Genomic DNA, 15,119 nt, shown 5'->3' with positions numbered 1-15,119 from the left:
CTTATTTGCAAGTAAATCAGTCTGACCCCGTGCTCCAGCTCCCGTTCCCAGAAGCAGCCGGGCTTCCCAGCGTCTTGTGTGCACAGCCAGGGAGTTTCTGCACAGTATGCAAATGTGCGCCAGGGGAACGCCCTCTAAATTACAAAGGGAAAAATAGTTCCAGAGTAGAGATAAGGCAGAGAACCCAGGCTGATTTCATCTGGGTTTCGGGCTGAGTGGAGCAGAAACTGCCAAGGTCAGGGTTCCGGGGGAGGCAAAAGTCCCCAGGGTACCGGCTGTAGGCCCGCCCCCAGGGCCAGGTAAAGCAGTCATTCACGCACTGTAGGGACATGGCCATGAGGATCGCCGGCTCCCTGTCCTGGGTGCAGTTCGGGTAGTGTTGTCCCTCTCCGCATTCCACTTCCCCCAGACCCCAAGTGGCGTGGCCAGGGACATTTTCACTTCCTTGATTGGCACCAGGTGCCAAGATCAGCGAAGATTGACAATGTCCACTGATAAGCTCTTGACCCTGGAACCCGGAACCTGGAACCTGAGTGTGTGCCCATTTGCGCCCTTGCGGGAGGACCCAGGCTCCGGGAGAAGGTCCTTCTGCCCGGGCTGGACTCCTTTTCAGTGTGCACAGTGAGTCGGCACGACTAGGTAGACACGAGAGGGGCCCTCCCAGGCCCAGCCCTCAGCCGCCACCCCGGCCAGAGGCGTCCTTTCAGTCGGGCCATCAACACGGTGTTTGTTTGTTTAGCTCTTTCCACGGCTCAGGCGCACCTGGAGTCGCTGGGCATACAGCAGTGAGCAAAGAGACAAACATTCCCGTGCTCACGGCACTGATATTCCAAGAGCCGATATTCCAGGGTTTCTTATGAACACCCAACCAAGTGTGGACAGGCCTTTTTGCTCCTTTTTAAGCCCAAATGTAGACCTCACTCTTCTACACTTCTTTTTTTCTGTTCCCTTGGAAACAGTTCACCACGCTGGCCCATTCTTCCCTCCAGCTCGGCCCTCTTGGGTGCACTCCTGCAGCCCCCAGTTAACGGATTGGGCGGGTGCTTAGCCAGGGATGCGGTGAGCTACCGGCCTGGGTCTCCTCTCACACCCACGTGAGCACGCCCGGAGGATCTGACACCCCAAGAGGAAGCCTTCTTTCTAAAATACCTGCTGACTTTCTAATCCGTGACAAGAGCGCCTGCTGCTTACACATCCTCAGACAACAGAGATCCTCCCAAAATCAAGGCGATAGCCCAGGCCTCCACCCCGCCCCTACCGCCTGCCCAGCGAGGGCCAGCGCAGGTGCCACGTGTCGCCCTCTGCTCTGTCTTCACCGGTGTCTCTACATTCATGCGAATTCCCTTCGTCTTTCTCTCTTCCCACTTATACCGGGTCATTCCCCACGAACCTGGGCGTGGCCCCGATTCTGTGCACATGCACGCTGCCTCCTTCCGCTCTGTGGCTGCAGCACCGAGCCACCCCGCCACTCCTCGCCATTGGGTGTCTAAGCCGATCCCTTTTCTACAAGGGTACATCCAAGGGCATGGTCCCCCATGCCCTCCTGGGAGTGGCTGCGGGTTCTAAAGCAGGCATAGCTGGGTTTTGATCACGGGTGCCTGCTTGCAGGTGTGTCTCTGCCATCCCATCTCTTTCCTCTCCTGGACCTCAATCCGTTTTACTCCGGGTCCGGGTCTCTCTTTTCTCCCCTGCTCCATCCGAGCCTACAGCGGGCCGGGCCCCAGGAGGAGGCGCGCAGGTGCGTTAGGGCGCCGCGGGCTCACCGCTGTGCGCCCTGCCCCGCAGCGCGCTGCAGACACGGGTCCAGGCCCTGGAGACCCAGCAGCAGGCGGAGCTGGCCAGCCTCCGAGACGAGAAGGAGAAGCTGCAGAGCCTGCTCGGCCGCCAGAGCGGCGCCCTCGCCGGCCTCGAGCGCAGCCTGCTGGCCGCCAGCAGCAACTCCAGCCTCCTGCAGAGCCGGCAGCGCCAGCTGTTGGAGTTGGTGCAGCGGATGATGCGCATCGTGGGCGAGGGCCCGGGTGAGTGAGGGCTGGAGAGGGGAAGGAGACCCTGATTTCCCTCCCGGGTCACTCTGGGGCTGGGGTACCTCGGGGGAAAGGTCCCACTTTCCCCGCCCTCGGTTAAAATGGAAATTACAGCAGTCATAATGTTGGTGGCAACAGCAGTCCCAGGAGGAGCCGATGCAGACAGACCCTGCCCCCTGACTCCACGGATGCCCTTGGATAGATCCCTGTCCCTCTCATGGGCAGTTTCCCCATCTGTTTAATGGAAGGGTGACAATGAGGACAACAGGTTTGAGTTCCAGAATTCACCTACCCGTCTCTGAGCCTCAATTTCCTTATCTGTGGAATGGGGAGGTTGGACCCATTGCACCCCCAGAACTTCTCTCCTACCAACGCCCTGCCTACTAAGCCCAAGAGGGCCAAAGAGAAGTGAGGAGGCCTCGCTGGCCCTGGCTGGGGAAGGGACAACCACGCCCAGGCCCGCCCCCGGCCTCACTGACTCCTTCTAATCGCCCTGCTTCAGATGACCAAGACATTTCCAGTTCCAGCTACAATCACCAGCACCTACTATGTGCCAGGCCCAGTGCTGGGTGCTGGTCATGGCCCTGGTCTCTTACTAAAAATGCCCAGCCCCTCCGTGGGGACTTGGAAGGAGGAGCGGAGCGCCCGCTGTGAGCCGGGTCCTCGGCTGGCAGTGCTCCACCCCACAGGGTCCTGGAAGCCTATGCTGAGGGCCCGTACGTCAACCCAAGGCCAGTGGTGGACACAGGGGGATTCAGACAGGGTAGGACCGCCTTTGGAAGCTCAGATTGGAGCCAAGGGGTAGAGAATGGCTCCAGGAGGATCTGGGGACAGGGGATCCCACCATGGCTCTACCGGGTAGGGGGTCTAAGGCCCAAGGAAGTCCCGGGCAGGATACATGGACGCCCTCTAAAGCATGAGCTTTGGGGTAGCCAAACCATTACCAGCCTGTGCGTAACCCTGGCGTGGAGGCTGCCCAGGGAATCCCACGTGTGGGTTTCTGGTGGCTCAGCCAAAGGCACAGGGCCCAGGCCCAGCGCCTCTCCCCACAGGCTCATCCTGCACCCAGCCTACAGCTGTGGCCCGATAGCTGCTCATCAGTCTGGGTGGGAGGTTGTGGGGCGCCTCACCTGGGGCCACCATCACCAGGAGAGGACACCAGTGAGTGGCTTTTGTCCGCTGTCGAGATAGGGCCCGAGAGAGAGAGGCTCAGTCCCCGAGCGGAGGGCTGATGGAGACGAGCGAGTTCTGCCTCTCTGGATGGCTGTGCCCTGGGCACGTGGAGGCAGTGAAGGGAGAGGAGTCTCCCGGTGTCTCCTGACATCGAGGAGTTTGGTTTAGAAGGGCACAGATGCGGCAGAAAAGACCTGACCTGTGCACAACGTGAAAGCCATGTTCATTAACACGGATGCTCTGCCCAGCCTGGCCAGTGCTCGGCGGTGGAGCCCTAAGGGGAGATTTGTCACAGGAAGGGCACTGGCTTTGCAGCCAGATGGACCAGAGGTCCAGCCCAGCTCCCTCACTAACTGGCTCTGGGACTTTGCACCAGTCATTTACCTTCTCAGAGCCTCAGTCCTCCTCACCTGTAAATCGGGAGTAATGACCTCACAGAGTTCTTACACAGATCAGGCAAGTTGATACAGAGGAAGAGCACACATGCTCCCCGCTCCCTGTTCCCCGGGCTACCTCCAACTGACCTTGGCTTTGTCCCACTGCAGCCTCCACGAGGGAAGCTGAGGAAGTGTTCCAGGACTGTGCAGAGATCCAGCGTAGCGGGGTCAATACCAGTGGCATCTACACCATCCACGTGGCCAATGTCACGGAGCCTAAGAAGGTTAGGACACTCCCTGGGGCCTGGGGCTGTCAGAGGATGCTGAGCCATGCCCATTGCCCGTCGGTGATGCCAGAGAAGCAGGGGCAGGGGGGTTGGGAAGTGGGAGGTGGGGGGGGCTGCCTTCTGAAGCCCCACCCTGCCAGGGGTCAGATTATGGGGTCCAGAAAGAGTCCCCCGAGTTGGAAGTGCATCTTCTGCAGTGTCTCCTCCAATGTTGTGTGCTCATGGAGATAACAAACCAACCTGGAAATCCAGGGGCTGAGCACAAAGAAGTTTAGTTCTGGTTTACCTGTAGTCTGGGTGAGAGGAGTTGGGGGCCCAGCTCCCCTGGAATGTTAGGCACCAGGGTTGCTGGAGGTTCTGCCATCTTCAATGGGAGGCCCCCGGGCTTGTCCTGAGTTTAAGGGAGAAGACAGAGCCGAGTGTAGATGGGGGAGGGGGAGGCGCAGTGACGCAGCAGTCAGGCCCAAGAGAGGAAGAGGAAGGGGAAGAAGCAAGCCCGTGTTTGCCTTCCCCGTTTCCTCCTGGCCCTTCTGGATGCGTCCAGGAGAGGGGCTCCATGTGTCCCCAGTCACTGCCGCGCCTCACACACCTGCTGCATTCCCCTCTTTAAAAAAATTATTTATTTGAAAGAGTTACTGAGAGAGACAGAGCCAGAGAGAGAGAGAGAGAGAGGGAAAGAGATCTTCCATCTGCTGGTTCACTTCCTAAATGGCCACAACAGCCAGAGCTGAGCCAATCCGAAGCCAGGAGCCAGGATCTTCTTCCAGGTCTCCTACGTGGGTGCAGGGGCCCAGGCACTTGGGCCATCTTCTACTGCTTTCCCAGGCCACAGCAGAGAGCTGGATCAGAAGCAACCAGAACAGGAACTGGTGCCCAAATGGGACACTGTTGTCACAGGCAGCAACTTTCCTGCTGCACCACAGCGCTGGCCCCTACATTCCTCCTCTTAATGGAGAGCAAGCAAACCTGGAGCTGTGTGCCCACAAAGCATTCTACCTGGAATATTCCGTGGCCTGGCTTCATCTTCATGACTTTTGCCAGGATCTGAATAAACACAGGGTTACTAGTGTTCTACATGTAGTACTGATAGATTTCCTTTTAAAATATATCAAATCTAAGTGTTTACTTAAATTTTTAAAAAGCTTACCATGTTTGAAAAGTATATGTGCTAGTAGACTTAGCTAAATTCAGCTCCGGGAGAATTCAGGAATTTCTGAATGGCTGGAATTCGGGAGCGCGGATGGGGAGGAAGAAGCCAGCCCGGGGGGCGGGAAGCCTGCCCTGCCGTCAGCTTTCCTCCTGACTCACTGCCTTGAGCAGCTGCTTCCTCTCTCTGGGCCTCACTCCCCTTCCTGTCCTCTCTGCTGCCCCCGTGACAAATGCCACCGTCCATTCTCCCTTTGCAGGCCTTTCCCTGTCCACCTGGCAGGCACATCTTCATCCAGTGCTCTGTTCCAATGTCACCTCCCCGAGGAAGGCTTCTGGGGTTTCTCAGGGACTCTTGGCACTCCTGCTTGTAGCTGCCCAAATGTTTATAATCAGCAATCTGCCTGCCCTATCACAGCCCCCTCTGCCACTTTAGGAAATGACAGCGATGGCTGAGAAATTTGAGCCTGAACCTTTCTGACACCCTTGACCACCAGCCAGGTCACAATTGTACCAGGCCATATCTGGCTTCTGCACATCTCCAAGAGCCACAGCTGCCCCCCATCCAACCCCACCCCCGCAAATCCTTCCAGGTGTTCTGCGACATGGAGACCACTGGAGGCGGCTGGACCCTCATCCAGCGCCGAGAGGATGGCAAAGAGGATTTCCAGCGGAACTGGGAAGACTACAAACAGGTAAGGGTTGTCCCTGGGGAGGGGACTTTCAACCCTGAAACCTGAGGCTGGGTTGTGTTGTTGGCAGGGGGACTGGTTTGTCCTCACAACTCCTCAGGAAAAAAAGAAATCAGCTTGCCTGAAAGTCAGCCACCCTCAGACAGATCTGCCCAGGGCGCACGCACGTGCCAGGACCCCAGCACTTGATGCTGACCTCTCTGAAGGTTCCAGCTCATGTCCTAGGGGTGAAGTCTGACTTTATTTTCATTCTCATTTTTGGAAAACATAATACATATGCATTGCCTTTTTAAAACATTGTTTAAAGGATGGAAAGGAAAAGATAGAAATCTGCCTCGCGTTCTCACCCCCCACACACCATTGTTTGGGTGAATTTCCTTGATGTTCACACATCTGTGACCAGTTCTGCAGGAGCGTTCCTCAGTCTGGACTTGGCTCAGAGACCATATGCATCTTACAAGATGGGAAATACTGCCTGATTGCCTTACAGTGTTCTACTTTAAAATTTTTAAAGATGTATTTATTTATTTGAAAAGCAGAGTTAGAGAGAGAGAGAGAGAGGTCTTCCATCCACTGGTTCACTCCCCAAATGGCTGCAACAGCCAGAGCTGTGCCGATCTGAAGTCAGGAGCCAGGAGCTTCCTCCAGGTCTCCCACATGGGTGCAGGGATCCATGCACTTGGGCCATCTTCTGCTGCTTTCCCAGACACATTAGTAGGGAGATGGATAGGAAGTAGAGCAGTCGGACTCAAACCAGCACCCATATGGGATGCTGGCACTGCAGGCAGTGGCTTTACCCACTACACCACAGCACCAGCCTCATACATTAAATTTTGAATAAAGGATTTTTGGCAAGCTAACTTAAAAGTTAAAGTTTTCAAAAGAAATAGAGAAAGGTAAACAGGAGGAAACACAGCTATACTACTATCCGTATCTGCTTGACATTCATTTAACAAATGCAGAAAAATAAATGACTAGTTAAGTTGTAAATATTCTTGACCCAATTGAATTTTTGAATAATCAGCAAATAGCCAGGGCAATGGGGGTGCTCAGATGCTGAGGGACACCCAAAGGGGACTGGGCACTCTTCCTTGGCTTCCACAGCAAGTCAGTGGCCAAAATGAGGCGTGGGGGGGCTCCTGTGCCCCTGTCCATGGTGCTGAATTCTTCTGGCCTAGGGCATTGGTTTTTCATCACCCTTGGATACCAGTGACAAGACTTTCCCAGGGTTCCTGGCTTTCCATCACTATGTTGCTGAAATTTTTCAGTGTCTTCTCTGTCACTGAACAAAGCTTTCTCCACCATCTAGGTAGCTGATGGCCATCTTTAATTGGGTTTTAATTGAGGTTTCACCCATCTGCAGCTGGTGCCCCAGTGCCAGCGTGGGCCCAATGCATGTTTACACATGCATGCACCCACATGGCCAACACTCAGGGTTAGACAGACACACTTCCAGCACCAAACCCTCCTCCTGTGTTCCCTTACAGGCTGTGCTCCCAAAAGGTAGTCACTATTCTCCTTCTGTCACACAGATTAGTTTTGCTAGTCCTTGAACTTCAGAGAAATGGGACTTCAGTTACTTTTAATGGGCTTTTACCTTCACAAAGGTCTTAGTCTTTTTCCCGTAGGAGCTAGAGAGCTCCCACCCCAGGCCTGCTCACACTGTGCTAGTGAGCTGGATCGTTGGACACACAGTGATGTTGGAGAAGTGGCCCAGGCCAACCCATCAGCTGGGGATATGGCCTCCCTCCTGGGCAAACAGCCCACTCCAGCCTCCTCTCTGTGCAGGGCTTCGGCGACCCGGCGGCAGAGCACTGGCTGGGCAATGAGGTCATGCACCAGCTCACCAGCAGGGCCCCCTACTCACTGCGTGTGGAGCTGCAGGACTGGGAGGGCCGTGAGGTCTACGCCGAGTACGAGCGTTTCCAGCTGGGCAGTGAGGAGCAGCGGTACAGGTGGGCTCAGGGCCCCGGGTGGCTGGGCGGGCTGGGGTTCTTGGGCTCGTGGCTACAAAGTCTGCACCAAGGGTCAGTCTCTGGGCGTGCCTGCTCCTACCATCTGTCCCCCATTGTGGCGCGCGTCACGGGCTCTGGAGGCGGCTGCTTAGCACTCAGCACGTCCCGGCTGCTGGGTGTGGTCAGAATGTTGCTGACGCTGCGGGAGCAAGAAGGGGCCTTCCAAGGTCAGTCATGCAGGGTCAGTCCCTTACAGAGGCCCAGAAGTGGGGAGAAGGGATGGCCCAGCCTGTCCTGTGTCCTGGGGTGCAGTGGAGAGGCTTCCGGGCTGGGAGGCAGAGACCTGGGCTCTTGCTGGTGCTGCCTCAGCTCGCTTTGTGAGCTTGGGCAAGTCAGGCTCTGGCTTCTCTGTGCTTCTGCTTCCTTGACAGTGGGATGGGCTTAACTATCAGAAACTGTAAAAGTATCACGGTTTCCCACCTCTGCCCCAGCCTGGTTCTTGGCATGTTTAGGAGAAGGAGCGATCACTCATTGAGCACCTACTGCGTTCCAGGCAGTTAGTCCTCCCCATGATGCTTTGAGACAGGCATCACTGTACCGACTTTAATAATGTGAAAACTGAGGCACCGGGCTTCCGTCTCCTGCCCAGAGCTACAAGTTAGGTAGAGCCAGGATTTGAATTCAGGCCTTCCTGCAGGCAGAGGTCATGGTGTCTTGAAGATAAGCCTGAGTCTTGGCTCTCTTTGAACCAGGATGAAGTTCATAGACTCACACTCACAGGACAGCAAAGGACCTCGCATGTCACCCACTTCTTCTGATGCCAGAATCCCCACCACCACCACCAACACACACACACACCCAGCCGCAGTCCTCACCCAGCAGGGCTGGAAGACTTCCGCTGGAGGGGGGCAGTCACTTCCTCCCAAGAAATCCTGAACCACCATGCCCTGCACCTTATACCTAGTTCCACTCCTGGGGACTTCCCACTGATGTGGCCCAGTCCCCTCCCTTCTTATTAAGTAGCCCTGCTTGCTCCAGCCAGGTGGTTGTGACACCCTCCCACCCCAGCCTGATGTCCCCCCATAGAGACACCAGCACGTGGCTTTCAGAGGCAGCACATCCACACCTGACTACAGTACAAGATGCCTGCAGAGATCCAGGGCCACACACAGGCCCATTGGAGCACCTGCCACACTTCCAGGGCACAGGCAGGGTCTACAGAGCGCACACCAAGCACAGCCACACAGCCAGATGTGTGCAGAAGTGCCTCAGAGCAGCCCTCGCAGGCGAACACACACACACACACATACACACACACACAAGAACAAAGAATCCTATCCAAATGCTCACAGCCACAGATGCACAGACTCACACAGAGTCCCATGGAAAACACACTTTGTCTGACTGTGATCCCCAGGAGACTCATAGCTTTGCTTTGGTTCAGCCTGAACCCTGAGTGTGCTCAGGCTGCATCTGAGAGGGGATTTCCTGGGCCATGATGTGGGAGCCCCCCTCCCCCAGCAGCCACAGATCCCCATTCTGGCTGCCAGAGCCTGAGACTGGGGGACAGTAGAGTGGCAGTGTTGCCGGAGTGACCCCATGAGGCCAATTGCCTTTGTCCAGCCCTGAGTCCATCTAGCTGCACATTGAACTTGACCCCAAACCTCAGCCCTCAAGGGGAGCCTGCAATGGCCAGGAGGAGAAGCCAGGACCCTAGGAGCAGGTGGGCTGCCTCCCTGCCTCCACCCTAGGGAGCCTGCCTGGGTGATTTCTTGGCGGCACTCATCCTGCAAGCCCAGGGTTGTGTGTTTGCAGGCACAGTCAGGGCTCCATGGCCGGACACAGCCATCTGGACCCTGGAGCCATGGCCCTGCCCCACTGAAAACAGAGGCCATGAGGGAGAGGCCTGGGGACTGAGCCAGCCACACACCCAGGCCTCTCATTCTCTTGCCTCCCACTGGAAACCAGAGATTCCTTGAGCTGCCCCACCACACATGCCATCCCCTTGCCTCCACCCAGTAGGACCTACTTGAGTGCTCCCACACCAGCCCCTGGCTCAGCGGCCACTGCAGCCCCTCCCATGCACAGCGTCCACCACCCTCCCCAGCCAGGCTTGGCCCTGTGCCAGGGCTAAATTACCACAAGCACTGGATGTGCCGAGCATCCACCACGCTCCGCACTGCCCTGCACACTTCACACGCAACGTCACTGTGTCATACAACAAGCATCACTGTTGTCACCGTCGGAACCCAAGAAGAGACTGAGGCTCAGAAGGTGAAGCGATCTTGCCAAGGTCATGTCGCTGTGGAGTGACACGGCTTGGGGTTTGAACCCAGGCGCTCTGCTCCCTATGCACCAAGCTCAAGGTCCTTATCACCAGATGCAGGCTTGGACCCGCCTACCTGGGCCACCGAGCCTGGCAAAGAAATGTCAACCCCAACCCCCAAGCTGTCTGCAGGTGTCAAAGTGGCAGGGCTGGGGGTGCTCTGGGGCGTAGATCCATGCGGGCTGAGGTGGTCAGGGTAGGCTTCTTGGAAGAAGTGAGGCTGGGGTTGCAAGAAGGCCCGCTGGGGAGAGAATGCATGCAGACTCCCCAGTCCGGCTCTGAGCCCCACTCATGCTGAGGCCTCATGCAAGGCCTTTGGCTCTGGCAACACCCACATCTTCACGTATCAAGGGTGCTGTGACCATCAGAGGCGTCAAAACACGCCTCAGCCGCATCCCCACTGTTTCCGTTGTCATGTTCATTCCCACTCCTCTCCAGGTCCACAAGGGAGGCCTGGCACACAGTAGGTGCTTTGTCCCTGGGAGGCCACAGGTAGGGGAGCAAACCAACCAGGAGGGGACATGGTCCGAGCACCCCAGCCTGGGACAGAGCCTCTGGCGAGGCCCTTGCTCAACAGCCTCATCCTGACTGTGCCTTTCTCCTATCACCACCTCCAGGCTTTCTCTGAGTGGCTACAATGGCACGGCGGGGCGCCAGAGCAGCCTGTTCCTGCAGGGCATCAACTTCAGCACCCGCGACGCTGACAACGACAACTGCCTTTGCAAGTGTGCCCAGATGCTGTCAGGAGGTGAGTGCGGGGCGAGGGGCCCTGCCTGCCACGGTCGCCCCAGGAGGACACCCCCGTTTCCTCAAGCCCAGGCCTTTGTGCACCTGGTGCTGTCAGGGTGTGCGTGCAGGTCAGGGTCTTGCCCGTACAGGCGGTCCCCTCCGGGGCCTCACCTCCTCCTAAAGCTGCCACCACCTGTGTGCCTCCGAGGCCAGGCTGGAGGGACGGCGAGCGCGGGCTCACAGGGCAGGTGTGATGGCCCAGCACGGCCAGACCCCGCCACACAGCACCAGGCCTGCGGACAGCAGGAAGAGACTCAGGCAGGGTGGGGGTGGGGGATGGGCATGAGTGAGAGACAGGAGCGGGGCACAGAGACATAGGCAGATGGTGACAGAGAGAGACAGCAAGGCTGACAGAGTGGGAGACAGAGCTGCAAGGGACACGGCTGGGCAGAGGGAGAGGAGAGAGCGATGCAGCCCGGGGCCAGGCCGGAGGCAGACGCACGGTGGGAGATGGGTGACCAAAAGGAACCAAGACTGACACAGACACACAGAGAGGCAGAGAGGCAAGCACAGATGGAGAGAGATCCTGAGCAACAGGGGCCATCAGAGAGAGAGAGAGAGAGAGAGAGAGAGTCAGAGATGACAACCGTGTGGGAGAGACCACTAGAAACCAACGGAAAGCAAAGGGGAGACGGCTGGGAGCTACAGTTAGAAGCCATCAAGTAGCCGGCGCCGCGGCTCACTAGGCTAATCCTCTGCCTTGCGGCGCGGCACACCGGGTTCTAGTCCCGGTCGGGTGCCGGATTCTGTCCCGGTTGCCCCTCTTCCAGGCCAGCTCTCTGCTATGGTCAGGGAGTGCAGTGGAGGATGGCCCAAGTGCTTGGGCCCTGGACCCCATGGGAGACCAGGAGAAGCACCTGGCTCCTGCCATCGGATCAGTGTGGTGCGCCGGCCACAGCGCGCTGGCTGCGGCGGCCATTGGAGGGTGAACCAGTGGCAAAGAAAGACCTTTCTCTATGTCTCTCTCTCTCTCACTGTCCACTCTGCCTGTAAAAAAAAAAAAAAAAAAAAAAAAAAGAGAAGCCATCAAGGGAAGAAGACGGACTTGGAGGTGGGGAAAAGGTGAGGAGGGGCCCAGGAGCCCGCGGCAGCCCTGCCCGGCCCAAGCTGAGCAGAGGGGCTCCTGCCCCCACCCCAGGCTCTTCCCTCCCCAGCCCTGAGCAGCCTCTGTTCTCTGTGGGGAAGGGGGCCACCCTCCCTGCCCACTGAGCCTCACTGTCTCCTTGTCCCCCTCCTGCCAGGGTGGTGGTTTGACGCCTGCGGTGTCTCCAACCTCAACGGCATCTACTACCAGAAGGGCCACCACATCCGCAAGCTCAATGGCATCCGCTGGCAGTACTTCCGGGGCTCCAGCTACTCGCTGCGCGCCACCCGCATGATGCTGCGGCCTGCGAGCGTCTGACGAGTGCCTAGGCCCCGGGGCTGGGTGTTCCCGCGACAGCCTGGACCCGCACACAGGACACTGCACCGCGGTCACCTGAGCCAGCCCTCCCTGCCACACGAGTCCGGAGGAGTCACCTGCCTCTCTGTTGCCCTGGCGGGTGTTTGGGGTTCCTGCCTCTGCAGTACCCTGCACCCCACTTCCTTCCAGCCTCCCTCAGGGAGCCTCAAGCCAACTGCTGGCAGGGGGGTGTTGCAGGCAGCAAAGCAGCTGGACCCTGGCCCGGGGTTGGCAGGAAGGCTGCCTCTGCTCCAAGCTCCTGTTGCAAGCTTTCCTAGCCTTGCCGTGTCCTTGACCTTTCTCTCCAAGGCTGAAGGGGCTGCATCCACACCTTCCACACTTGACCGTGCCCAGGCCCCAAGGTCTGGAGTTCCGCCCTGCTCACCCTGAGCAGGGCTTTGGGACATCCACGAGGGAGTCGTTTCCCTCCAGCCTGTCCTGGAATGTGTTCCCCAGGGAATTACTGCAGCTCCTCCCTTCCTCCCTATGAGCAGGTGAGTGAGGGAAACAGCAGGTTAAGGTGACCAATGTGCTTAGCTGCAGGACTTGTCAGGGCCTTTACTGTGAACCCATACCTTGTGACTGCCCACGAGGGGCCTAGAGTGGGCAGCTTTCTCCCCATGTACTTATTTTGAAGTGGACTCTGTTTGTCCCAGAGGATCTCTCTACAAACCACTGGGAGGGAACCTTTGGGCTGAGACAGACACCACCCGTGTCTGTGCTATGAGTTCAAGGCTCCTTCTTGTCTCAAGAAGCCAGATTTCTGCCCACATGGCTGCAGCTCAGGCCCCACTGGAACCCTGGCTCACCCCAGCTCAGCAGCTCAGATAGCTGGGCAAGACCCCAGGCCTGGTCCTCCCTGCCTCCCAGGTGGGGGCTGCGGCCCCTCCTCCCCACCTCTCCCCCTCCGATGCTGAGCCTGGGGGTCCGCACGGGAGGCCCGGCCTGAGTGTGGAGAGCAGGGGCTCCTCCCGAGCGTCCTTCAGTGGCCAGAGTCTGAAAAGGGCCATGGCCACTCTGCCACCATGCCCATCCTCGTGTCACCCTCCTCTGCCCCGGTGAGGCCTCCACAGTCCTGTCACCATTGGCCAGCACCTGGGCCAGCCAGGATCCCACCTGCCCACTGTCAGGATGCCCCTGTCCCGAGAAGGTCTTCTGGACTGAGGCTGGGCTGGAGGGAGGGGGTGCCGTCGTGCACCTGCCTCAGCTCCGCCCCGCGTGCTCCTCCTGGTGGCTCCTCTGGGTGGACCCAGCGCAGACGGCCTCTCCAAGCTTCTTCCCCTCAAGACCCAAAGGTGCACTTGACACTGACTTTCCAGGCCGCAGGGGGAAAAGCGTGCAGAACGCTCCAGCTGGCTTACGCAGCACTTGCCCAGCAGACTTATTTAGCGCCTACTGTGTGGGACTGTGGGCTGTGGGCAGGGCTCCACCTCTGAGACTTTGAGCTGGTGGCTCAGCCTCCCAAGGCCTCTGTAAAATGAAGATGGTGACTGTCCCTCTACTGGGCTGTGGCAAGGAGAAAAGGAGCCCGTGTGTGTAAATAGACTTCCTTACAGAGCCTGGCGTGAAGCGGTGCCTAATAAATGTTGGTTCCCAAAAAGGCGAATGGTGCGAAGTGGATGAGCTCGGATGCATTTCCCGCCCCCCTCCGCTTCACTGTGTGCCCGCCAGCTTTCTGAGAGCCCCGAGGCTGGCGGGGGGCCACCAACCCCCCCCCGCCCCCCCCACCCCCCCCACCCCACACCTGCTCTTAAATCCTCACCTTCCTGCTCAGTGGCAGTACTCCCATTGGATGGACCTAATGAGGGGCAAATTCCTGTGAACTGATTGGATCTAGGGGCTCGAATGACGCCCCACCCCTCCTGGGCCTCCCTTGCACTGCCTTCCTCCCCAGCCAGGGCTCCCCCGGGAAGCTGGCTCCCTCAGCCCCAGCTCGCATCCTCCCGAGATTCTCCCAGCCAGGATTGGTCCTGTGTTCATCCCTGCACCTGTCGCCATGATTCTGGTTGGCCAGATCTGGTCATGTGATAAGGGCTGGAACCAGTGGGTGGGGCCAGTCCCACCCAAGTCATGGCTGCAGTGAGCAGGGCTGCTGTGCAGGCAAGAGCAGGCACTCGATTTGCCTCTCTCTCTGTCTCTAACTCCCTTCTCTCTTCCCTCTCTCCCAGCCTCCCTGCCCTCTCACCCGGGCTCCTGCCTCCAGCTCATCCCAGGTCCTCAGACTCAAGGGCATAGCTGCGTCATGCCCAGAAGTGTCAGCCCCCACCACACACACACATACACACAGCCTGTTTCCCGTCTGTGCAGTAAGAACAGAGCACCTGCTGATCTCCAAACGCCCTTCCCACAGGGATGCTAGTTCCCAGCTGCTGCAGAAAGACCAGCTGGAGGACGGCGGGCTGCACCAGGCCCAATGGGGCGCCTGGCAGCTGTGGCCTTGGGCCCAGGCTGGGTCTCCTAAGGGCCACAGTTCACAGGCATTGCCTCCTAGGACGCCTGCATCTTCAGGTTCCTATGCACAGTCAGCAGTCTCTGCATCAAATCAGTGATACCCTCACTCAGTGATGGAGCTGTGGAGGCTCAGAGAGGGAAAGGGCCTCATCCAAGGCACCACAGCCAGCCGCCCCCTCCAGGACACCTGCATCTGTGAGCTGCCCCCGTCTGCTAGAGCTCCCTGGGGGTATCATGGTGTCCACCACAAGAATGTCAGAATTTCTGCCTATGTCAAGAAGTGAAAGAACTGTCTGGAAAGGCCTCCAAGACCAGACTCTCTTTCCCTTTGGCTGCTAGTAGGTCCCGATGAGCCAGATGGGCAGAACACATGGTTCCTGAGGCCTCCGCCTGTTCCCAGGAGAGGCAGTTTCCACAGTGGGGAGAGAGTTCACTGCACGCCCCAGAGATGATGGGTG

The 15,119-nt window shown here is 58.1% G+C and overlaps 1 protein-coding gene across 1 annotated transcript in view; it reads left to right on the top strand.

Annotated features, from left to right (window-relative positions):
* Nucleotides 1-13,812, top strand: part of ANGPT4 (angiopoietin 4) — a 29,211-nt gene extending 15,399 nt beyond the window's left edge. Inside the window, exons 4-9 of the mRNA XM_008256189.4 lie at nt 1,786-2,018; nt 3,743-3,858; nt 5,601-5,702; nt 7,488-7,654; nt 10,598-10,728; nt 12,011-13,812. Coding sequence (XP_008254411.2) covers nt 1,786-2,018; nt 3,743-3,858; nt 5,601-5,702; nt 7,488-7,654; nt 10,598-10,728; nt 12,011-12,171 — 910 coding nt within the window. The 3' untranslated portion in view covers nt 12,172-13,812. The remainder of the gene's footprint in view (nt 1-1,785; nt 2,019-3,742; nt 3,859-5,600; nt 5,703-7,487; nt 7,655-10,597; nt 10,729-12,010) is intronic.
* The last annotated feature ends 1,307 nt before the right edge of the window (nt 13,813-15,119 follow it).

This window comes from Oryctolagus cuniculus, chromosome 11 (assembly GCF_964237555.1).
Source record: "Oryctolagus cuniculus chromosome 11, mOryCun1.1, whole genome shotgun sequence".
Taxonomy (NCBI): domain Eukaryota; kingdom Metazoa; phylum Chordata; class Mammalia; order Lagomorpha; family Leporidae; genus Oryctolagus; species Oryctolagus cuniculus.
Note: the sequence above shows the minus strand (reverse complement) of the source record. Positions and strands in the feature narration are given on the sequence as shown.